The sequence below is a fragment of the Gobio gobio genome (assembly GCF_949357685.1).
Source record: "Gobio gobio genome assembly, chromosome: 25".
NCBI lineage: Eukaryota > Metazoa > Chordata > Actinopteri > Cypriniformes > Gobionidae > Gobio > Gobio gobio.
In genome coordinates this window covers 28189991-28215472 of record NC_137121.1, presented here as the reverse complement: position 1 = coordinate 28215472, position 25482 = coordinate 28189991, and the positions used below count along the sequence as shown (strand labels likewise).

Below are 25482 nucleotides of genomic sequence, written 5' to 3'. Positions count from 1 at the left end.
AAAAATTATATATATTTAACAAATAGTAAAAACAGGCAAGGTAACAAGTAAAAAAAAGAGTTCAGTGCTGAAAATAAATTCTGAAAATAAGCATTTAAGCATATTAAAAATGTAATTAAAAGTATGATGCAGCAAAAAAAAAATTATATATATATATATATATATATATATATATATATATATATATATATATATATATATATATATATATATATTTTTTTTTTTTTTTTTTTTTTTAAATTCTACCTACCAGTATATCCTGAGATGCAAAAAGGTTCACTTTCTGTTAAGTTATTTGCAGTAACAGCAGTGACACAAAATGTGTAATTGACTCCAGCAGTCAGATCAGTGATGAGATGGGAAGTGTTACTAGTTTCCATTGCATTTCTGTTTGTTTTATCATCAGTCCATTTTACTTTAAAGAAAGATCTATTTCCAATTGGTTCATGCCATGTCAAAAACACAGATGATGTTGTGATGTTAGACACTGTGAGATTTCGGATCACATCTGGCTCTGTGTGAGGGAGAGAGAGATAGTAAATGGTGATATTAAAAAAAAACATCACACAGGACACGAGTAGAAATGCATATAGGACGAGAAATGAACTGGTCACCAAATTAAGGAGTAAATGACTGACAAGGGAGGAGGCATTTTTTCTGATATGTTCTTATAATGTGAGCTTTGGAATGATATTTATACTAAAATTAATGAAGACAGCACATGAGTGGGACTGAACATGGGTATAGTTATAGTGCATTTACAAATTATTAGAAAATATCTATTGGTGGTTCAGAAGTCAATTAGTTTAACATGTACTATTTACAGTAGCAAGAAACATATTTTATAATTCTACATACTGGTATATTGTGAGATGCAGAAATTTTCGCCTTTTGTTGATCTATCCGCTGCCACAGCAGTGATGCAGAATGTGTAACTGACTCCAGCAGTCAGATCAGTGATATTATAGGAAGTGTTAGTAATTTCTGTTACATTTCCAGTTGTTTTATCACCAGTCCAATGAAGTTTGAAGAAAGATCTATTTCCAACTGGTTCATTCCATGTCAGAAACACAGATGATGTTGTGATGTTAGACACTGTGAGATTTCTGATCACATTTGGCTCTGCGTTGGGGAGAAAATAATAATTCACAAATGTTGATTAAACACATAACAACAGACAAGCAAAGTATTAATAAATAACTGGTCGGCCAAATTAAAGAATAATTGACTGACAAGGGGGAAGGCATTCTTCTGATATTTTATCTTTAACAGAAGCTTTCATTAGAGAAGGGAGCAAATAAAACTTCTTGGACATGGAAATAGTTCTTATGCTTTCTACAATTTACAAGAAAAAAATATTGGTGGTCAGAAGTCAGTTTAAATGTAGCAAGATATTTTATAATTCTACATACTGGTATATTGTGAGATGCAGAAATGTTCTCCTTCTGTTGATCTATCCACTGCCACAGCACTGATGCAGAATGTGTAATTGACTCCAGCAGTCAGAACAGTGATATTATAGGAAGTTTTAGTAATTTCTGTTACATTTCCAGTTGTTTTATCACCAGTCCAATGAAGTGTAAAGAAAGATCTATTTCCAATTGGTTCATGCCATGTCAGAAACACAGATGATGTTGTGATGTTAGACACTGTGAGATTTATGATCACATTTGGCTCTGCGTTGGAGAGAAAATAATAATTCACACATATTGATTAAAAAAATTACAAAAGACAAGCAAAGTATTAATACATAACTGGTCAGCCGAATTAAAGAATAATTGACTGACAAGGGGTAAGACATTCTTCTGATATTTAGTCTTTAACAGAAACTTTCGTTAGAGAAGGGAGCAAATAAAACTTCTTGACATGGAAATAGTTCTCATGCTTTTTACAATTTACAAGAAAAAAATATTGGTGGTCAGAAGTCAGTTTAAATATAGCAACAGATATTATATAATTCTACATACTGGTATATTGTGAGATGCAGAAATGTTCGCCTTCTGTTGATCTATCCGCTGCCACAGCAGTGATGCAGAATGTGTAACTGACTCCAGCAGTCAGATCAGTGATATTATAGGAAGTGTTAGTAATTTCTGTTACATTTCCAGTTGTTTCATCACCAGTCCAATGAAGTTTGAAGAAAGATCTATATCCAAATGGTTCATGCCATGTCAGAAACACAGATGATGTTGTGACGTTAGACACTGTGAGATTTCTGATCACATCTGGCTCTGTGTGGGGAGAAAAGAGCAATTCACAAATGTTGATTTAAAAAAAACTGCAACATATAAGCAAAATATTAATACACAGGAGGAAATATGAACTGGTCGGCCAAATGAGTGAATAATTGACTGACACAGTAGAAGGCATTATTCTGATATTTACACTTTAACAGAATATTTAGATAGAGATTTGCACAAAAAATAAGGGAGAAAAAGAGTATTGGTGGACATGGGAATAGTTCTAGTGCTTTTACAATTTACTAGAAACAAATATGGACGGTCAGTATGTACTATGTAGCAAGAAACAGATATTTTACATTCTACATACTGGTATATTGTGAGATGCAGTATTTTTCTCCTTCTGTTGATCTATCCGCTGCCACAGCACTGATGCAGAATGTGTAACTGACTCCAGCAGTCAGATCAGTGATATTATAGGAAGTGTCACTAGTTTTTTTGGCAATTTCATTTGTTTTATCACCAGTCCAAAAAAGTTTAAAGAAAGATCTATTTCCAATTGGTTCATTCCAAGCCAGAAACACAGATGAAGTTGTGAGGTCGGTTACTGTGAGAATCTTGATCATATTTGGCACTGTGTGGGGGAGAGAAAAGTAAAGGATAAGTAACTTCTTTACAGAATTTTCAGATTCAGATCTGTGAGCACAAGATGTTGCTGTACAGTGTTTTGCTCAATGAAATGGGTGAGGTTTGATCCCCCTGAAGGACATCAAGAAAACATGTAGGGGAAGTCGTAGTAAATAGCCTGCCACAGACCTTCTGTAAAAGGCTCTGTCTGTCCTGGAACTAGCGCTCACGGCCCTTTTTGACATAAACACCGGTATCATTCTCCTGGCTATAGAAACCATTTCTCCTCATCCTCTACTGGTTCTATCCAGCATGATAGATCCCTGTTTCCAACCAGGTTGTCCATAGCTCCTCATTGTCCTCCAGTTCCATCTAGTATACAAACTTCCCAGAGTCTTCCTCATCTTCCTTCTCTGGCAGTGCACCCTGGTCTTTCTGCTCTGCCAGTTCTCCAAGAACCTCCTGCTGCACCGGCTCGACTTGAGCCACTGTGGTTATGTTTCTTTGACTCAGCCAAAGATTTCTGATTCTCCTGCTCTGCTTTGTCCCTTCAATCCCACGACTCCACCTTTTCTTTCCAATTCCTTGGCTTTACTGTTGTCCTCCATCCTTCCGAATTTCAGTCCTTGGTCCTTTGATCCTCGAACTTTGCCTTAGTTTCCGGTTCTTCGGGCTGCACCCTGGTTCTGCGATCCTTCTGCTCTGCTTCAGTCTCCAATTCCTCTAGCTCCCCCTTGGCATTTATTTCCCTAGAGCAGAGATATGTTCTCCTCCCATGGCTCTGGCCCTCCCTCCCATTACTATGTAGTGATTTTACTTTAAGCCACCCAGGGACCCCATTTATGTAGTGATTGGTACTCGCGTCACGGCTGACGTTGTTTTTTAGATCACACGTCAGTGAAGAACCAGGAGGTCGACCAATTGACCGTTCGCAAAGACCCGCCCCCTTTAGTTACTGTTGCTATGTCCGACAAGCCATGGCGCTCTCACACCAAACACGTTCTCACGTAGAGAAAATACATCACGGAGCAAAGAGGACACTGACAACACTCAGACAGACAGGACAGAGCAAGTTACTTTTGATATGAAACAAAGTCTGTCAATCAAACTTCAATACAGTTGAAAAAAGAAGGCTACGGGTGAATTGATCAATTGATCAGCACTAATAGCTGATTGGTGAAACAACCGGTAAGGGGCAAAAGTCAATACTGATTAGTTTTTCTGGGTTGCGCCCATTGCTGGAGCGGCTGAGAATGGTCCGCTGTCATCATACAGTATGAGAGCGGCCTCTAGAGGCGAAATCACTGACGCCTCATGCTGCTTGTTTTGAAAATTTTGATGCTGTGCACTGCGCAGAGAGCGCTGACACATCAGGTGCGCATTTAAAGCAAAAATGTGTATACAGCACACTACAGTACATGTTGCCATATCATTATAAAGTACAATTTTTGATGACTAGATGCAGCATTAGCAGAGAAAGAACAACAGTATGTTTGTTTGCCGTCGAGGCTGAGAGGACGCTAACATTAGAAGTACCTCAAGCATTTAAAACAATGTGACAAAAATACACAAAAGTCCGACCCAAATGTTTAATGTCACAGTTGTTACCATCTATTTGCATTAGTTTATATCCAGATGGTCACTTCTATGCATTCATTAGCTGACGTGAGAAAGCAAATTGATATGTTCATGAAGCCGACAGAAACATATACACAAATCAGAAACACATTCGATTTCAGGTTTTTTTTTTTTTCATAATTTTAATTAGATAATCGTCAAGTGTTTGAAATGCCTTTGCGTAGATACACTATATTGCCAAACGTTTTGGGATGTCTGCTGTAGCGTCTTAGGGTTACATATATATTTAAATTAAAAATTAGCTCAATAGGGAATTGTGGGTGTTAATATTTAGGGATTTATGATTAATCACAACGGGTTATAATCTAATCACAAATCTCCAAAATCACCCAAAAGGGGAATACCTAACCTCGGTATTTATGCAATATACAATATATATATGGTTAACAACAATTTATTGCAATTAACTACAGATATATCTATATTAAATAATCACAGAATAACCTCTAGGGAGTTGATTCAAAATTCCTCTCCGTTCTGTTTAAAGAACGAGCTGTAATTCTTTATCCACTCACTAGGTCTATTCTTCCTACCCAATTTTCGGGAAGTTTATCCCTCTGGCCACAAAGGACAAACTTTGGTATTAACTAAAGCATTCAACGATGCTTATGAGAGCTCGTAGCTTAGACCTGACATTAAAGGGACTCGTGTTCTGTGAGCAAAACAATGACAATCAAAACGTGGATATCATGATTTTAATAAAGATTAATACTACGATTACATATGACTAAATAAAGAATACATGTATTTACAGAATAGTGGAAAGTAAAGAGGAGGATGGAAAGGATAGAAATAGAGGGAGGACAGAGGAGAAGAGAAAGAAAGAAGGGTATGATCGTGTCCGATCCGACACCTTCCCGAACATAACCACTAGAGCCAGCAAGAACCATATCACCTTAAACAGGGGTACAATCTTAAAACGCATCTAAATTTCGATATAATTGATACTTGCATGGTTTCTTTGTGTTGTGTAAAGCGAGATGCGTGCGTTGGCGTTTCTTAGTGTTCGTGCGCTGAGGCGTTCTCTCCGTTTGGTTTTTCCGGAGCTTAGTTGGTCAGCGGGAGTTTTAAAGGTGTTTGGGAAGGGAGCCTCTTGGAAGGGAAAGTTCATCTCGTCCAAGCTAGGTTCCTCGGTCTGATGGAGCGCGCCGCTGGCTGTTGTCGCGGAGCGCGTCGATCCTCAAAGGAAACAACAGCTTGGCTGGACCGCGCCGGCTCGCAGGTCGAAGCCCGCGAGCCGCGCTGATGAGATGGGAGGAAAAGGAAATTTGTCTCGTCGGGGTCCTTGCAAGTTGACTGAGCCCAGATATGCTAGTGTTACTGTCTTTTGAAGTCCATTAACCTACGGCCCTCTTCCTTGAGACGACCAATCGTTGGTCTGAATTTCAGGCGGGAGAGTGTTTCTTTGTTCAGACTTTATTACTCAATGGAATGTTCTTGCTGGAAGCCAGAATTGGTAACGTTTCACTCCAAAAGGACTAAACATACTAACGGTACATCTCATAACCATATATTTTACACCATTGACTAAGACAAAGAAAGAGGAACCTTTAGACATCAAACATGCCTTGGTTTAAAGACAGGAAAAGCAGTGCATCTTCTATACAGAGCCATTTTGAGCGTTTAAGATGGCTCTTACATCACGCAAACATAAGAAATATAGGGAGCATACATACACTTAAGAAATCATCATATATGTAATTTCTGGGATAGTTTAATTAGAGGCTAAATAAAGAGGAATGCTTGTGTATGTGTGTGTGTTCGGGTCATTCCCCGGCCGTTCTCGACTGAAGGGGGAGGTAGGTGCCCTGGCTGATTAGAATCTGATTGAAGCTCAGAAAGGGCCATCATAGTATCTTCTGGTCACACTCTAGCCGGTCTTAATCAGTCGGTGGTGCAATCTGACCCAGACTCAATGGAGCCAGTGGGGCAGGGATTTAATTTATATGCAGAGCTGTTTGGAGGAAAGCATCTGAGGTTTCTCCAAACGACTCATCACTTTGATCCCATTAGAGAGACACTCCAGACGCTACAGTCCCCCTTTGTCATGTGACGAAGTCCGGGTGACCTCGTCGGATGACAGTTGTCATTTCAGTCGGATGGCAGGTGGATCTTGGTAGTCGAGCGGCAGGTGGATCATGATGGTCGGCTGGCAGGTGGATCATGGTGGTCGAGTGGCAGGTGGATCATGATGGTCGGATGGCAGGTGGATCATGGTGGTCGAGTGGTAGGTGGTCTCTAATTGTTCTCAGCCTTTGGTTCCTCAGGCTGAGAGTCCATCTCGATGAGGATTGGCATTGTCTCTGTCTTGGTACCTCTCTTCCGTGGGTTTCGTTTGAATCCTAGGGGGAAAGAGGCCGTGTCCTTGGTCATGGACTCTCACATCTCGTGGACCCTCTTGACTAGGATGAAAGCCAGGCCCAGTGTCAGGGTGTGGCCTAATGCTATAGCGAGGTAAAGAGCTGTGTCGGCGGTGGTCCGCGCTTGGCCAACAGGGGAGTTGGTCAGGATGGGCAGCCGGGACTGTTCTTGGAGGGCCGTGTCGATGAGAGTGATGTCAATTGGCTAGGACCCCCCTTTCTCAATCTTTAGTTCCAGTTCTGGATCTAGAGTGAAGTTGTGATTCTTGAAGAAGGATGGGGTTTCCAGCTCTGACCAGTACTCTTCACTTGGGAGGTATTACGATGCCAGATCATCAAGGTGGAGGATGGCACCCTTTGGTACTTGAATCCACATACTCTGGTTGTTTGTGTCCCCTGGAGTGATGGTCGCTCCACGGCAGATAAAGCAGGCAGTAGCCAAGTTCAGGTCTCTGACCTTTTGCAACAGGTGTCGAGGCAGCAGGTGCCATGATGGTGCGTCACCCGTCATCCTGAAGTCCGTCTGTGTGGCGCAGGTTTCTGCTTGTGGTCTCAGGAAGTGGTAAGGGGTCTGTGTGGCCTGAAGAGGGTTTCAGACTGACCTAGTGCTGGTGACAGGAGGGAAGCGGGTAGTTGTTAGCCTCTCAGTCACGAGAAGTCCGAAGGATCGGAGTTCTGCTCTGCTTCTTGTGGCAGTGCTGTTGTGAGCTTGCCTGAGCTGTGTGTGGCAAGGAGTTGGAAGCTTGTCCTTTGCAGTACTCATCTGGTGAGTCCTGTTCAGGGGCTATTTTGCTGGTGTCAGCAGCTCCTGTGACCCTGAGATAGTCGTGTCCAGCTGTCCTTGTGCAGCCTCCGCTTGACACCTGCGTGAAGGGTTTGGCAGAGGGCGTTGTTGTCGACGGCTGCGGGACATCCTGTGGTGTGCGCAGGTTGGACGCGCTGTCTTCCATGGCTTCGCCCAGTGGCTTGTCTGGTACTTGGCGTTTGCCATAGTGACAGTTCTGCATGGGTCCTGTGCTTGATCTGTCCAGCTGCTCTCATGGTTCAACAGCTGTCTGAGCCACTTCAGGTGTAGTTTGTCAATGTGCTGGTGAGCAGTGTAAGTTCTGACAAAGCTAGAGTCTCTTGTTTGATGCAGCAGGGTCGTCTGACACCCAGTCACAAGTTCAGAAGTAGACACATGAGTTGATTCATGCGGGGTGGCTCTGATGGTCATGAGCACCAACGGACGTTTCACATCCCAATCTTTCTGGTTGGCAGACACATACTTTCTCAGCATGCTGGCCCCAGCTCGATTGGTTCGTTCAACTTGGTGTCGTTGGGTGCTCAAAGATATTTAACTCACTTGGAGAAATGGCATACAACTGTGAGGAAGTCCCTGTGGTCCCTCGTCGATCTGGGAAGGGATACTCCCCAGTCTGTTTGAAGGTTTGACCACGGGACTGTGACTCCTCTGCGTTGCAGTGGCTCTGGGGTTTGGGTTTGCCGGTTAGAATTGTCAGCAAACCAGACACTTCTCTAACATACTCTGACACGACTTGCTGCATGCCAGGCCAATATGCCACTTGCTTCTGTGTCTTGTGGCTCTGGTACCGTGGTGTCCGGCACATGGTGCGTTGTGGGCATACATTTAGCATTACCCCCCTTTTGACACTGTGGCATCACAAGCTTTAGCGCTGTGAGGGCGTCAGAGGCATACCACAGAATGTTTGTTTTCGCACGCAGCATGTGTTTGCCGCCATGCGGTCGTCTGAGGCCTGTGGTAGCAGTGAAGTCAGACATCGTGACAGGGTGGTTGGAGGGGTCTGAGAGGTGGTTACTCATAGCTTGTATGGCTGTGTCAGAGGCTTGCATGTCAGCTGTGTCAATGATGGAAATTGTGGAGCCAGCGTAAGCGGCTGTGATGTTGGAATCGTCGCAAGAATAGTTTGTTTGCTGCGGGTTATCGCAGCGCCATCACGGGTGGTTGCGTGGGTGGGAGGTGACCATAGATTGCCGTGAAGTGTGCCAGTCTTGGCCAGGGAATCAGTTTGGTCATTCAAGTCTTTGTCAAGGCCGGGTTGCCTTGAGTGTCCTGTCACCTTTTTCCAGTGGACAGTCATGTTGTGTGTTCTTGTGATGTCATCACAAGCTTGGAACAGGTGTTGGACTGATGGCTGAGTTGTCTGTCCATAGTGAGAGTATGATGTCTGTAGTTGTTACATCATTCAGCTGGAGGTCAGTCATGACCTTGGGGCAGTGAAAGTCAGAGTCTATGGTGAGTTGAAAAGTGCGGAGTAGCAAACTTGAACTTTGCTCTGGTGCTGAGACAGTGTTCTCGCAGCTGGTAGCAAGATTTCTGGTGACCTCTGTGACCTGACAGTCTGGCTCAGGTGATCTGGGTGGCTGGAGAGTAGGGTTGGGCATCGTTTTGATTTGAACGATTCTGATTCCGATTCCGATTCTTAGTTTCGATTCCGGTTCTTTTCGATTCTCGATTCCGATTCTTTGAGGGGTGGAGTCACAACATCTCACAGGCTCATTTCACAGAGGAAAATTGTATTTTGATTCAATAATGAGTTTTAGTTTTTGGGACTTTCTCCGCTGGCATTTTCACTTGCTTTGCTGCAAAGGTGAATGGAGTTTCACATGAGTCCCGGTTTAGCAATAGCATTAACAGCAGTCATATTAGGACTGCTACTAGCGTGGGCAATTTGCGTATAGCTACATTTAAATCTACAAGGGGGAAAAATAATTTCAGTAACGTTGTTGTTCACCACAATTCGCAATTTGGTCAAGGGCTTTGTTATTACACTACCTGATTATGACGAGGTGGGATAATGTTAGTTCACCCTGAAATGAAAATAAAGCCATCTTTTACTCACCCAGCTGTTGTTCAAATGCGCGTGTTCATGTGTGTGCGCACTCCAAGCCGCAGTAGCCTCGTGCAATATTGTCATGACAACCGGTACACAATATTCACTTAAGGAGGTTATATTATTAGTATTATTTCTTATCATATACGTTGTAGAAAAGACGAGAATCGCGTTTTTTTCTATTGAGCTTGATTTCTCCAAATGGTGCGTGTGTGTGTGTGCTTATCCTGGGTGCAATGACGAGTGCGAGTTATTATAGTAGGCATGAGCGCCGGCGGCTGCTGACGGCTCATAGTGTACACAGAGGAGCGCGCTCAGAATAACGGCTGAGCTCAGTGTTTTTACTGAATAATACGGTTTCTTTCTCGCAAAACCTTATAGTGTGCCCCCTGAACACTTTCCATATGGCGCGCGTCTCCCTGTATCGTTGCGGGATACATTTGTTTATTTTTTGTAATGTTTTAGCTGATCGCCATTCACTGCCATTCCATAATAGGAAGGAGCGCGTGCAGGAACAGTATTTTAAATGTCATAGGACATAGGGCACTGGGACAACATCAGGGTAAGTAAAAGAAGGCTTTATTTTCATTTCAGGGTGAACTATCCCTTTAGTAACGTTGGTTAGCGCAGGGTTGCCCTAGGAGGACAGACCTGCGCAGCATTTTAAACACGCTACACTCGTTAATTTATACACCACATATTTGTAGTGCATCCTCCCGTGCACGAAATAAGTTTGTCATATGTGTTGCACTGTGCCGACCCAGGCTTTTTTTTTTTTAAGTGAAATAAAGCCACACTTTTGAGCGCCGATTGCCGTGCTCCATGGCTGCAACAGAACAAACGGGCGTGGCAAGCACTTCCGAAAACTTGCGCGTTTGGAACCGATGATCGGAATCGAAAACAAAATTTCTAAACGATTCCAATGGCATCGTTATTTTTTAAACGGTTCCAAGTTGGAACCGGTTCTCGATGCCCAACCCTACTGGAGAGGCAGAGGTTCTCGTACTTGAGCCCAAATCTTTAGCTGTTTGAAGTCTAGTAGGGGCTCAAGACGATCTAGCAGATCTTTGCAGACGAGAAAGGGGTACGTGTCCATTGGTTGGATGTACACTGGGTGTACCAGACTCATTAGGCCCATCGTTAGCTGGATGGGAGCCATCTGTTCGAGTTGGATCTCGTTTTGGCTGTATGACTGCACATTTAACTCACATTTTGGGATTTCAGAGTTCGATTGTTTAGGAAGTGCAGCTGTCAGCTAAGGGGGTTGAGCGACGCTGTCACTTGGTGATGAAGTCTCTGGATCTTTGGACTGTGGTTGGTGCACAGTGCTTGGTTCAGTCAGAGAGCAGTCAGGAAGGACGTTGGGTGCCGGTCTTAGTCACAGTCGTAAGGTGTCTGGCCTGTCCTTCTTGTCTCCCTTGCGAGAAGTTCTTTCAGAATCCTCAGGATCTCTGCTGACTCAGACGAAGCTGCACCGTCTGGCTTTGGTGAGTGCTCAGACTTGGGTTTGTTTGGGGCGAGCCGTTCCGCCGCTGGCTGTTTGGGCTAGGTGTGCTGCTGATGAGGATCGTCCATTTCTGGGCTGTCGGCTGGCATCTCACGTGGCTCCACCTTTGGGTGGTTAGACAGACGTGGCTTGTCTCAGAGTCTTTCAGAGTGCTCGGACAGGTGCTTAAGACGGGCACCATGCCGGTTGCGCTGCTCTCTGCTGACTTGGAACGGTCTTGACGGTTACAAAGTCTGTCACTGCGTTGTTGCAGGGCGCCCCCTGGAGCCAGCTCTGAACGGTGATCAGAGACAGGGCAAAACATTGGGTTTCTCACAGTCTTTTCAGAAACAGTCTTTTGGTCGGCAGTCCCGTAGCTGTTGGTAGTCCAGCTTTACGGTCTCAGGTTGCCGATCGAGGAAATGCCACGCCTCAAGGCTGGACGTACCTCGGAGTAGACCTAATTGGTTCCATGCGGTCACGTTAGCCACAGGTTACAAGTGAAAGTTCATATCCCGCAGGTAGGTGTGCACGTCTTGGCTTCCTGCAGGGTTTGGGGTGAGAGTTGGGATGTTTCTGGCCAGCTTGTAGAGTTCTTGGGAAGCCATGGTGTGTCTGAGAACGATTCTCTGGATTGGCTCCCACCCCCTTTGCTGCTGGTGGGGGCTCTTGGCTGCTGGCTGGTGACAACTTGGGCAGTGGGCTTTCACCCCCCTTTTGAGCTTGGAACTCTTGGCTGGGGGTTTCTTGGCCCACTTGTCAGGGGAAACTGTGTGGTGTGTGTTTCCCCTTGCTGTTCACTGTGCAATGTACATGTGAACTTCAGTTCTCTGTGAACAGTTTCAAGTTCTTTGTCTTGAATGGTCTTTTTGTTGAACCAAATCTTGGACCTTGGCATGGGCCGTTTGCAAGTGGGTTTCACAAGCTTTGGCCTTGCTGTCTCTTTCCTTTTTCAGTTCAATCTTTGCTCTTGTTAGGAGAGCTTCACCTCGTTGGAGTTTTTCTTTTGGTTCCTCTTCGGATTCTTTCTCCAACTGCTCTCTGTGCTTGTCTCTACACGAAGTTCTGCCAGGGCATTTTGGAGTCTCTTAACTTCCTCCCGAAGTTGTAGGTCCGTTCCATCCTTCCGTCCGCGTCGGTCCTGGGTCTCGAGGAGTAGCTGATCTAGTCGACTCTGCGCGTGGTCCTGGTTCCTCCTCAGCCTGGAGCTTCAACGCTGCCGTTCTTGGCTTAGGGGCTGCAGGTCACCGTGGCTTTAGGCAGGAACGCAGCCTGGTGCAGACAGTTAGTGGAATCTAGGCCGTGCACCTGTTGTCTTGGCCGTGAGCAGCCAGGTGGGGCCGATTTGTGTGGGTGAGTGTTGGATTTAAATAACAATTTTGACAGTGCGGTAACCTAGTGGGTCATTTACTGACACTGGCTGCTGATCGTCAATCTATTATTCAGCTTTCCTTGATGGCTCTCATAGGTTCTGTCTTTAGGTGAATTGGAAGAAACAAAACAACAGAACGGTAGAGTAGAAAAGCGCAAAATAACCAAGAATACTAAGAAGGCACGAAATAAAACAAAATGAGAACATGAGAAGAGATAGATATGGAAAGGCTCTAAGCTTAATACCAATGCTAGGGTTTATGACAGGGCCAACGAGTGAGGGGGCGCTGTTGAGCTATGAAGCCTAGGGGAAAGGTATGGCTTAAAAAAGAAAGGAGAAAGGTGTGGCCAAACACTTAAATGACCGGGAATATGTATATTCTAGGGCTTGCAATAAGTGAATAGGCTTATTTAACTTACTATGCCTGGGGTGAATCGGGGTCGCTTCAGGTGAGAACCGATGGTGAGGTCAATCTCGCCGGCGGTCCCTGGACACTCGACTGCAGTGTTCCCAGATCCTCGTCCCTTGGTACCACGGTGCGCCCACTCAAACAGCGTGTGACTTTTAGCATGACTGGGCAGCACTCAGGTAAGTTTGGTCAACGGCCAGACTGAAGGGTTGAAATTGGGTTTCCTCTGAAATCCCTTTGGAGTGCAAACGGAGGATCAGAGTAATTAACCAAAATGCCCTTGAGCGGTTCAGTTGGACTCGTTGACTTCTCCCTGGAGTGCCCGAAATGCTTAGTCTGCTGCGTGCCGCCGCCAATGGTACGGAGACAGAGGTGTCTGTGATTCACACACGACCGGTGTCAGTTACGCAGGCCAGGTGACTCCACTCACCGGAACCCAGCCAGAAGACAACCGTAAATTCACCACAAGCACTAGGGGAGGTACTACCTGTAAATATATAAATGGCTAACACGGAAAACGTGACATCAGCTTAAGCTTAAACTTGTTTGAACCAAATTCAAATAATTCTGTAAAGTAAGTGAGGTAAAAGACTATTCAATAAAAAGTACTAAAACATAAAATGATTATAATGTTGGTAATTATCAGAACAACCTTGAAAAAGGGAGAAATAGAATTAATTAAATTAATCTATTCAGAAATGGAGCCAAAGGAGAAGAGAGAGAGGAAAGCCAACTTATGAGAGTGCCCAGCAGGGGGCATGCTACTGATAAGTGGCTATCGCAGGCTGAAAAGAGAAGGCTTAATTTAAATTCAGGTTCAAACTTGTTTAAACCAAAATTTAAATAAGTGCAGGGTATCAGACTGGTATGAAATGGATGAAACCATTTGATAAAAATAAAAAAAGGAAAGTTGCTCAAATTGAAACAATGAGAAAGAAAGGGAAACTGACTTAGCAGAAGATGTCACAAAAGGGGCTTATTCCCCTTAGGTAGCCTCACCGGCTGAAAGGAGAACTTAATTTAAATTCAAATTCAAACTTTGTTTAAACCAAATTTAAATAAGTGTGAAAAGTCATTGAACCCGAAAGATTGAATGATATCAAACAATAGCAATAACAGGAAATAAATGAAAATAATTATAATAGTAAACAAATAAAATAACGAGAGTTCGCTTGAGAGAGTTTACTAAGGAAAACATCTGCAGACGTCCACAAGATGGCGTAGTGGAGTCAGGCGTGGGTAATTTGAGAGGTGCAGCACACCTAGCGGGCTGCCCCCTTGTGTTACTCGGAGGTATTACATTACCCATAAATTAGGTGATTAGAAGCTTGAGCGTCCGACAATGGGGAGGGTCTAGCTTCCTAACGCAGCGATTTAACTGCAATCACAAGTGTGAAGGGAATTTGTTTTCAAATTTCCTTTGTGCCAATTTGAAGCACAGAGTGTGTGGCCGGATTTATTTACCGCATATACACACAAATGTAGAACAGAGTATTTTCTCTGCAACAAATTTTAACATGATCAAGGTAAAATAAAATACTCCCATTCACACATCAAGCAGATACTGGCCAGCAGTTTTTTTCTGGTTGATTTGTGCAAGGTGTGTGTTCTGGTTAGCTATGCCAAAACTCCACCTAAGGGGGTGAGATCTCTCAGTTGAATAACATTGGAACACGCAATGATTCAAATCTAGCGATTGATAAGGCCTTTTACAAAACGAATAAGAGGAACACGCTCAAATCGTTATATCATCACGCTGAAAGAAGACTTCTTCGTTCTAACAGGTGGAATTTTTCATATCATCACGCTGAAAGAAGATTTCTTCGTTCTAACATTTACATTTACATACATTTACATTTATGCATTTAGCAGACGCTTTTATCCAAAGCGACTTACAACTTGGGGGTACAATAAGCGATTGGTCGTGAAGAGTCGAGTGAGCGCAACAAGTGCCTGAAATACTTGGTCCGTGTACATTTCTCAGTGTAGGATACGTGTACATACGTGTACATCTCCGTGTACATTTCTAACAGGTGGGATAATACTAAAATGTTCTGCAAAAGAAGTTTCTTTCCCTTTACAGAGACTTTTTATGAACTGCAGTTTCTTTTTTAACAATTAACAGTGACTAAAATGTTTGACCAATATAGACGCTGTTACATAGGACTAACTGAAATGAGCTTTGGGCTTTTCAGTTACAGATACGTGAATTCGCGATTGCGACTTGTCTCACTGAAGCGCGCATACAAGACAACAATTAACACAAATAATATACACATAAAATTGACAAAGTTGCTCACAAAACAGAGTTTAAAATGCCTTTACATGCACATGAACTTTAATGATATCCCATTCTTAATCCGTAGAGTTTAATATGGAGTTGGCCCACACTTTGCAGCTATAACAGCTTCAGCTCTTCTGGGAAGGCTTTCCACAAGGGTTAGGAATGTGTTCATGGGAAATTTTGACCTTTCTTCTAGATTTGTGAGGTCAGGCACTGATGTTGTAGAATAAGGCCTGTTAAAATAATTTTCTGTTGAATTTGTTCTGTGTAACTTTTAATCCAGTATCCACTTAAAAAATATTGGTTGATAGGTTATCGGTAACTACGGCCAACCTATTTATCAGTGTCTGTAAAATTCACTGTCAACCTCTACTTATTATGCATCAAACAAATGAATGAAAGATTATTTATAAACTAGCATCAGCTATATTACCTCCAATGAAAATTAGAAAATCATATACTGATCAAATACAACAATGCCAAGGTCTCCAGAAAGAGGTTTGGTTAAGTGATAGTGACTTTCCCTTTCGAAAGGGAACTCGCGCTGCGTCAGCTTGACGCTACGGGGAACGCCTCCAGCGTGACTGGTGCCTGAAATCACTATCAAAAAACTCAATCCTATTGACCGGCGACAGCCTATGATGTCATCAAGGTGCGACCAGGAAGTATATAAGGGCGCCTTGCCAACATGACAGTATGACTGCATCCCAATTCGCATACTATCCGTACTAAATAGTATTCGAAAAAAGAATTAGTATGTCCCAAATCTTAGTATGTTGAAAAAAGTATTCCAAAGATTCCCGGATGGTCTACTATTTCCGGTCAGAATCCGAAGTGCAGATCGATGCGCACTCTAACGGCTGATATTGCCCACAACCCATTGCGAGATGGACGAGGATTCTATTAGAACTACAAACGCGGATAAAAAGTGTTAAAAAACTACAAACATGACGGTTACGCGAGTCTGACGGTTAAGTGGAGAGGATTAGATAAAGGGGTTTGAGTGAGCAATTATCAGTATTTAACCTGACGAAAAGATATTTATTCAATATTATCCACATTATATTTCTCCTTCAGCAGCATTGAGAACTTTTGTAATGATACGTTTGGCCACTAACTTTGCAAACACATGAGAGGAGTCTCTGCATTAAAGACCCACGAAAGGCAGATCAACGAGCGACTAACGTTACATTTCTCTCCGATACGGTAGGAAATTAAATTGAAAGTGGAGGATTTTAACTGTGACGATGATTGACAGGGCAGTTTAAACGGTGACGGGACGCACGTAACAGAGTCCGTTAAAGATGACGAAGTAGAGAAGCTTCTGCTACACACTCAAAAGTATGTACTTTTTCTTCACAAAAAGAGTACATACTTTTAGGACGTAGTATAAGTAGGCGAATTGGGACGCAGCCTATCTCTTCGTCTTCAGGGACTGTTTTGCCTGTCTTCACGTGAAACGTCTACAAGAAGGATAACAATGAAGTGTGCTGAGGCCACTTCTGCAGAAGTGTGTTTTGAATGTGTAGCTTGCGCTTTGGATACACACACACTGTTTGATACCAAGATTGATACCAATCTTTCGTTTGAAAGCCACGTTTCTAGCATCTGTAAAACTGCTTTCTACCATCTTAAAAATATATCTAAATTACGGCACATGCTCTCAATGCAAAATGCTGAACAGTTAGTTCATGCGTTCATGACCTCAAGGTTAGATTATTGTAATGCTCTACTGGGTGGTTGCCCTGCTCGCTTAATAAATAAACTCCAGCTGGTCCAAAACGCAGCAGCTCGAGTTCTTACTAGAACCAGGAAGTATGACCATATTAGCCCAGTTCTGTCAACACTGCACTGGCTGCCTATTAAATATCGCATAAATTTTAAAATCTTACTTATTACTTACAAAGCACTAAATGGTTTAGCTCCCCAATACTTGAGCGAGCTCTTAACATATTATACTCCATCACGTCTACTGCGGTCTCAAAATTCTGGCCAGTTGATCATACCGAGAATATCCAAATCAACTGCAGGCGGTCGATCGTTTTCCTATTTAGCACCTAAACTCTGGAACAGTCTTCCTAACATTGTTCGGGAAGCAGACACACTCTGTCAGTTTAAATCTAGACTAAAAACACATCTCTTTACTGTGGCATACACATAAAACACTTTTTCAATGAAATGATTGTTAGGCTGCATTAACTAGGTCAGCCGGAACCGGGAACACTTCCCATAACACCTGATGTACTCGTTACATCATCAGAAGAATGGCATCTACGCTAATGTTAGTCTCTCTGTTTTATCCCGAGGTTTACTGCAGTCAGCCGGATCCGGGCCGTATCCAGATCAGATGGTGGACCTGCGCCCAGAGAAGACCAACACAGGACCCCGAAGTGTCTGGGAGACCGTGATTAGACTCCCCCTGAAACTGCCTCATCGACACGGCATCTCAATAAACCCGTCTCCTGCGTGTTGCCTCCGATCATTCGAATATTGCACTTTAATAATTATTTAATCAACATCATCCTCAATAAACCCGTCTCCAGCATGTTGCCCCCGGTCCCTCGAATATTCTGATCTATTATGACCTCCGAGCTGTAAAACTGCCTGAATAATAATAATAATACGCTGTTTGTTAATTGACCAGAGGAGAACTGGCACCCCGACTGAGCCTGGTTTCTCCCAAGGTTTATTTTTCTCCATTAGGTCACCTAATGGGGTTTTGGTTTCCTTGCCACTGTTGCCTCTGGCTTGGCGTGCTCAGTTGGGGACACTAAATTTTTCAACTAAACATCGAAATACATCTAAATAATAAACTAAATTAACCATTTAAACTAAATTACTGATCAAATTATTGATCTAAAGCCCACACTGTCACTGTATGATACTTGAAATTTTTCCAGAATGGCTATACAGCTGAATAAAATTATGCTGCATTATTTTCCTGTTTAACACTGTAAAGCTGCTTTGAAACAATCTACATTGTTAAAAGCGCTATATAAATAAAGTTGACTTGACTTGACTTGACACTGTGTGTTTACTGTCTGGGAGAAGAGCATGCAACTCGGCTGGACCTCTTCTCGAGGGGAGAGGTTTCAGCATCTGGGAAAGACCACGCTCAAGCTGAGGCTGAGCGGCGTCTGAAATGCGCTTCCCAGATGGATCTGGCTCGTCGCTTGGAGACAGTTATGGTTCTTGAGGACGATCCAGATCGCGAGAGGCTCGAGCAGAGGTTGGGTGAGTCAGTTAAAGATGCTGAAGCTTTTCTAACCATCCTGTCCCATGTACAGGGAGTTGCTGGAAGTCATGGAACGCGCTGCGGGTAGACTGCAGCTGCCTTTGCGGCGCGTGAGGAGAAAGGCTGAGCGTCCAAACAGTTCGGACGATCGGTTTCTCTCCGCCCATGACCTCCCAACTCCTGGGAGTCTTCCATTCCTTCCAGATCTCCATCAGCAAACCATACTCAGCCCCGCATCTGTCGACATCGGCGAGCTAAATTTCGCTGATGTCGAGGGACTGCCTGGCTGGGTATGTGTCGGGGCTGCCCGTGGACGAGATGTTATGTTTATCTCGCCTCTGGGCGGCCTGCGACACTGTGGCTCCCACCCTGCCGGTCTAATGCCTGAATGGCAGGGCGTACATGTCAGTGGGTCACGCTGCGGCGGCTTTGCACACCACAGCTGTGTTGCAGGCGTACCAGGCAGACCTGCTGAGGGACCTCGATCAGGGGGAGGGACTCCCCGCGGAGGACTGGGGCGCAGGGGAGGCGGGACACCCGCAACAAGAAGAGGAAGGAAGCCGGGGCTGGTAACCGGAACCAGCATAGGCAGCGAACTCCGCCCTCGAGGACGCGGAGATGAACGCTGCCTTTTTTCCCTTCCTCTGGCTTTCCCCCAGGCGCTTTACATCAGGCCGGTGGGCCTATGATGAGCAGAAAATGTAAGACTCTGCCGGCCCGCCTGGTTTGTTTGTTAAAAGCGCCCCCCTCAGGATGGCGGGCGGATACTAGCTCGATGGCTGGGTTGAAGCACCGCGAGGAGCGATTGGTAAGTCCCCCTCTATGAGGGCGAAACATTTTCAAAACTATGTTTTTCAGGACTTTTTGACCGTCGCTCCCCTGAGGGATTGCTTGGGGAGATTTTGGATCATCGAGGGATTTCGCAGGGCCTGCAGCTCCCCGTGAGTAAGCTAAGAACGATCTTCTTTGCAACATTATGTGGTTGTCGTTCCCTTTTAATGAAGGTTGTTCGCCCCTGGCCTGTCTTTTGATATAAGAACATGGCGTTGTTTATGCATCCTTGTTTCAGCCTCCTCTTGTTACAGAGTCGTCCGGCCAAGGCCCGCCTCCTTCTCTGCATTCTGGGGTTATGAGTAACGCAGTCGGGGTGTTGCAGCAGACAGCGACTTTTGCCAGTGGTCATGGGGCGGAGTTAAGCGTCTTTCGCCGGTTGGCGATTAGACTTTATCTGCGTTTCCGCCTTTCAGAGCTTGGTGGCCGCCATCTTTTGGCGGCCCTCGGCCTCTTCCTGGAGGATGGTTCGGCCGGTGGGTTCTATATTTTCTAAGGAAAAGGTTTGTTTCACCCTTGCTCTATGTCTCTGCTCCACCTCTCTAGGGCTCGGGTTGAGCTAAACATCAGATATAACCTCTGTTTGCGGTTCTGGTCGGATGCTCCTCTGAGGCCCGAGCATTGCCAATGGCTGACGCCCTCGCACTTACGGATGGCCGCTGCATGGAAAGTAAGACAGCCGCCCCGAGGCAGGTGACGTAAGTTGTACTCCCCTTGCTTTAGAGGGTTTTTCGTTATGCACTTCTGCTGAGTACACTGCTGTTGGCAATGTGATTAGGTCCATGTTTGTAGGCACTGCCCGAGAGACTGCGCCGTCCTGGGGGCCCTAGGACACGGCGATGCAAGTTGTCCCTAGCTGCCTCTGGGATGGAGCCAGCCCCAGGTGCGGGCGTAGGAGCCAGCTGGTTGTTAGTAGCCAGCTTGGGCAGTCTGGGCAGCTGGACTTCAGGACAGGTAGTAGGCGTCAACCGGCCTCCCTGCAAGGAAGTCTCGACGCCGTGGCCCACGAGTGGGCCCTGGAGGATCTTCTCCACTGGTGTCGACATCAGCAGTAACTTCGTCAGCTAGTCTCCTTGGGGATGAGTCCCCAGGTGTGATCTGGATTTCCAGGCGTCAGCAGCAGACAGCTGCCGCCAGCCCAGGCGCAGCAGCCAGCCTTTTTTGAGGCCGCCCTGAGGGGTAGGCTCCCGGTTTGGGTTTCCTTCACTCAGGTGGTAGGCCTGATTGGCCTCCCTGAGGGCCTGCTGTGGTCAGCGGGCGCTGCCTGGTCTCCCCTGAGGGGGCACCACGGGCATTGAGTCCCTCGACGGCTGGTACAAGCTGCTAGTAGGTGCTGGATGGCTAGCACGAGTGCCAGTAGGTAGTAGGCCTCAACCGGCCTCCCTGAGTGCAGCCGCTGAGGCGGTGACCATGAAGTGCTATGAGTAGCACATTCTGGCTATGGGCGGCACGCTCTGCTATCAGGTGGAGGCATTGCGCCTCCCTGAAATCGTTCCCCGGTCCCCAGGTTCGGTAACGGATCGTAGCATGGGATGCTATCAGGCAAGCTGCACGGGGCTTCCCTGAGGGGATTCGCTTGGAGTAGTAGGCCCCACGTGGCCTCCTCTAAGGGCACGCTCCTGTCTCGTGGTCTCTGGATAGGTCCAGTCACTGAGCAGAGGGCTGTGATGGAGAAATGCCTGGCATTTTTGCAGGTGGTAGGCCCGCTAGGCCTCCCTGATGATGCGAGTCCCTATCTTCCCAGCTACCTCGAGGGCTAGCACGACTGCGATCAGGTTTCAGGCCCGTATGGCCTTCCTGAGGGTGAGCTCCGCTGTTGGACACGCGAGCACGCGAGTTGAGATGGCGCCGAGGACGGCCGCAACGTCGCGAGCTCTGCTGAAGCATTGTAGTTTTTTGTTTGTTCTGTTTATAGTTTTTGTGTTTTTTGTCTTGGATGTTGTCTGCCTTACTACGTACGACAGACAGACACTTTTGGACATTGGTTCGGCAATCGCACACCGAAAACCGGACTTTAAATTCATCAACGACGACACGCCGTTTACAAACACAGCAGCGGAACCCTTTGTCTGGGTGGCCCGGCCGCGGAGACGCGGCCGGAGAAGGGGCTGTAGAGCTGGCGTACTCGTCAGAGTAAGATGCCGCGCAAACCGACCCCCGCTTCCCAGTATTTTACTGGCAAATGTTCAGTCTCTGGACAATAAACTCTGCGAGCTGAGAGCGCGGATCTCTTTCCAACGAGACACGAGGGACTGCTGCATTATCTGCCTTACAGAAACTTGGATGTCCGCTGAGATTCCAGACTCAGCCATCGAAACCACGGGGTTCTCCGTGCATCGGATGGACAGAGAAAAAGATCTCTCCGGGAAAAGCAAAGGCGGGGGTGTGTGTTTTATGATCAACCGATCCTGGTGTGACCAGAGGAACGTACACTCTATCAAGTCTTTCTGCTCTCCTGATCTGGAATTTCTCATGGTTCTGTGCCGACCATTCTGGCTACCGAGGGAATTCACCGCGGTCATCATCACAGCGGTGTATATTCCCCCACAAGCCGACACAGACCGGGCACTAAAGGAACTGTATAGGTCAGTGAGTGAGCAGGAAACCGCGCATCCTGAGGCTGCGTTTATTGTGACCGGGGACTTTAACAAAGCCAACTTCAAGCGCATCGCACCCAAATACCACCAACATGTTAGCATCAACACGCGAGGGAACCGTGTTTTAGACCACTGCTACTCCCCCTTCAAGGAGGGTTACAAGTCCCTCCCTCGCCCACCATTCGGCAAATCAGATCACGCGTCCATTCTACTTTTGCCCGCTTACAGGCAGAGACTGAAACAGGAAGCACCAGCCCTCAGAACCATCCAGTGCTGGTCGGACCAATCGGACTCTATGCTACAGGACTGTTTTGATCACGCGGACTGGGAGATGTTCCGGTCGGCCTCTGATGACGACATCGAGGTCTACGCTGATAGCGTAACGTGTTTCATCAGGAAGTGCGTAGATGACGTTGTTCCGACCAAAACAATTCGGCTGTACCCAAACCAGAAGCCGTGGATAAATGGGGATGTTCGCGCGGCACTCAATGCGCGGTCCCTCACCTTTAACTCCGGTAATGCGGAGGAGCATAAACAAGCAAGTTATGCCCTCCGGAAAACAATCAAAGCAGCAAAACGCCAGTACAGGGACAAGATTGAAGGACAGTTCAACACCACCGACTCCAGAAGCATGTGGCGGGGAATTAACATCATCACAGACTATAAAAGGAACTCAAACTCCACCGTGAACACCGCTGCCTCTCTCCCGGACGAGCTCAACACCTTTTATGCTCGCTTTGAGGGAACAAACACCGCCCTCGCGGAGAGAGAGCTCGCGGCTGAAGATACAGAGGTTAGTGCACTCTCCGTATCTGAAGCGGATGTAACCCGATCCTTCCGGCGGGTGAACGTCCGTAAAGCTGCGGGTCCAGACGGGATTCCCGGCCGCGTCATCAGAGCGTGCGCGCGCCAACTGGCTGGAGTTTTCACGGACATTTTCAACCTGTCCCTCTCCCTGTCTGTGGTCCCCACATGCTTCAAAACGTCCACCATTGTTCCTGTACCTAAGCAGTCAAAAACACTCTGCTTAAACGACTGGCGTCCTGTTGCTCTGACCCCCATCATCAGCAAATGCTTTGAGAGACTAGTCAGAGACCACATCTGCTCTGTTCTCCCCCCCTCACTGGACCCACTGCAGTTTGCATACCGCAAAAACCGCTCCACTGATGATGCCATTTCATCAACAATTCACACTGCTCTCTCCCACCTGGAAAAGAGGAACACATATGTGAGAATGCTGTTTGTAGACTACAGCTCAGCATTCAACACCATTGTACCCTCCATACTTGACATGAAACTCCGGGCTCTCGGCTTAAACAGCCTGTTATGCAGCTGGATCCTGGACTTCCTGTCAAACAGACGCCAGGTGGTCAGAATGGGCAGTAACATCTCCTCACCACTGACTCTCAACACTGGAGCCCCTCAGGGCTGTGTTCTCAGCCCACTCCTGTACTCCTTGTACACACATGACTGTGTGGCAACCCACAGCTCCAACACCATCATCAAGTTTGCTGACGATACGACGGTGGTAGGTCTCATCACTGACAATGATGAAACGGCCTACAGAGAGGAGGTGCACACTCTGACACGGTGGTGTCAGGAGCACAACCTTTCCCTCAACGTCAGCAAGACCAAGGAGCTGGTGGTCGACTTCAGGAGGAATGAGAGAGAACACCGCCCCATCACCATCGATGGAGCCCCGGTGGAGAGAGTCAGCAGCTTCAAGTTCCTCGGTGTCCACATCACAGAGGAACTCTCATGGTCCGTCCACACCGAGGCCGTTGTGAAGAAGGCTCATCAGCGCCTTTTCTTTCTGCGACGGCTGAGGAGGTTTGGAATGAGCCGCCACATCCTCACACGGTTCTACAGCAGCACCATAGAGAGCCTGCTGACTGGCTGCATCACCACCTGGTACGGCAACAGTACCGCCCGCAGCCGCAAAGCCCTGCAAAGGGTAGTGCGCACGGCCAGCTGCATCATCGGAGGTGAGCTTCCCTCCCTCCAGGACATTTACGCCAGGCGATGTGTGAAGAGAGCTCAGAGGATCATCAGAGACTCTAGCCACCCGAGCCATGGGCTGCTCTCACTGCTGCCATCAGGCAGACGGTACCGCAGCATCAGAACACGCACCAGCCGACTCCAGAACAGCTTCTTCCCACAAACAATCAGACTCCTTAACTCTTGACCCATCAGGATCATAACACACACTGGACAGAATATCACTCAGCACAACCCACTGTAGATACACACACATTATATACACATTTATTATAATTTATTATTTATCATTTATCATATAGCACCTATTGTACATTGGATCTCTACTGTGAATAATAATGGATACTGTACATTGTATATTATTATTATTATAGCTTAATGTATACTGTTTAATGTATGTTTAGTGTATATTGTTTAAAGTATATGTATATTGTAAGTATGTGTATATTGGTTAAAGCTGTGAGAACTACACTCACATTGTGTAAATTATTTATTGTAGTGTTTTACTGTGCTGTGAGTAATTGTGGGCGCATCAGATGTGTAATCTGATGCTGCTTTAAATGTTGTACATGTCATGACTGCTATGTTGCTCGGAACTGCACCAAGAATTTCACCTGCTGTTGCACTTGTGTACATGGCTGTGTGACAATAAAGTGATTTGATTTGATTTGATTTGATTTGATTTGATTTGATTTGAGCAGTCGGCAAGGGTTACCAGGTGGAGGCTCCTCTCGGCCTCCATGGCGGGAACGCACAACTGGCTTTACGCTGACAGCTAGTGGTCACCCGCTATCAGGCGCCGGTCTCTGGCCGTTCGCGAGACCTGGAGGCGGTGTTCTTACCCTAGCACGACGAGACGTTACTGCTGCTATGCGGTCCCCACGGGAGGGGACTTTCATAGTGTGCCTACTGCATGGCTACCTACCAGGCAGGCTTATGAGCTCCTCTCGAATGAGGGTCTACTATGAGCTTACGGCCGCTTGGCGCTGGTTAAGGATTGTAGGCCCCTCGGGGCCTCCCTGGCATAATCAGCCTGTAAGGCCTCTGGCCTCCTAAGCACGTTTTAAAGTAGGTGCTTGGTAGATCCGAGGATCGAGCGGCTAAACTCCCCTCGCTAGCAAGGGTTATATAGCACTTCGCTGAGAGCTGCTCTCCGGGATAACCCGTCTCTGAGATCCGGCTAGTGGATGTTACTGCCTTTCTTGCAGCACCCTAGCGGGATGCCTCTTCGGAGGCGAGTACCAGAGGCTCTGTACTGTACAGACAGGGTTGACCGTATTACGTGTCCCACATTAGACTGGGTCACCTGGTCAGGTCTCCCTGGTGGCATTCGGTGAGAACCTCCCGAATACTGACTGGCATAGGGTTCCCTCGTAGTTCCCTTGCCACGTTCCCTTAAAGGAACCCCTTCTAAGTCGAATGGGTGGTTCCAGGCCTTCGAGCAGGGCCTGGGAAGGACCTCATGTGGGTGAAGGTTCCTTCTTGGGCGATAGCTTGGGCTATGACCGTAGGGAGCGCTGCCACTGACAGCCTCATGTGACCAGAAGGGGAGTGGTTCAGGCATTTCAGTTGAATTTGCTTGTCTTGACAGTTGTCACTGCCAGTGGGCA

At 46.3% G+C, this 25482-nt stretch overlaps 1 protein-coding gene across 1 annotated transcript in view; it reads right to left on the bottom strand.

Moving 5' to 3' along the window:
* Nucleotides 1-242: 242 nt before the first annotated feature.
* LOC307122059 (receptor-type tyrosine-protein phosphatase eta-like) overlaps nt 243-25482 on the bottom strand; it is a gene marked incomplete at its 3' end in the record, with an annotated part of 52178 nt that continues 26938 nt past the window's right edge. The window contains exons 4-8 of the mRNA XM_079809874.1: nt 2551-2814; nt 1968-2231; nt 1413-1676; nt 859-1122; nt 243-514 (exon numbers count right to left, since the gene is read on the bottom strand). Coding sequence (XP_079666000.1) covers nt 243-514; nt 859-1122; nt 1413-1676; nt 1968-2231; nt 2551-2814 — 1328 coding nt within the window. The remainder of the gene's footprint in view (nt 515-858; nt 1123-1412; nt 1677-1967; nt 2232-2550; nt 2815-25482) is intronic.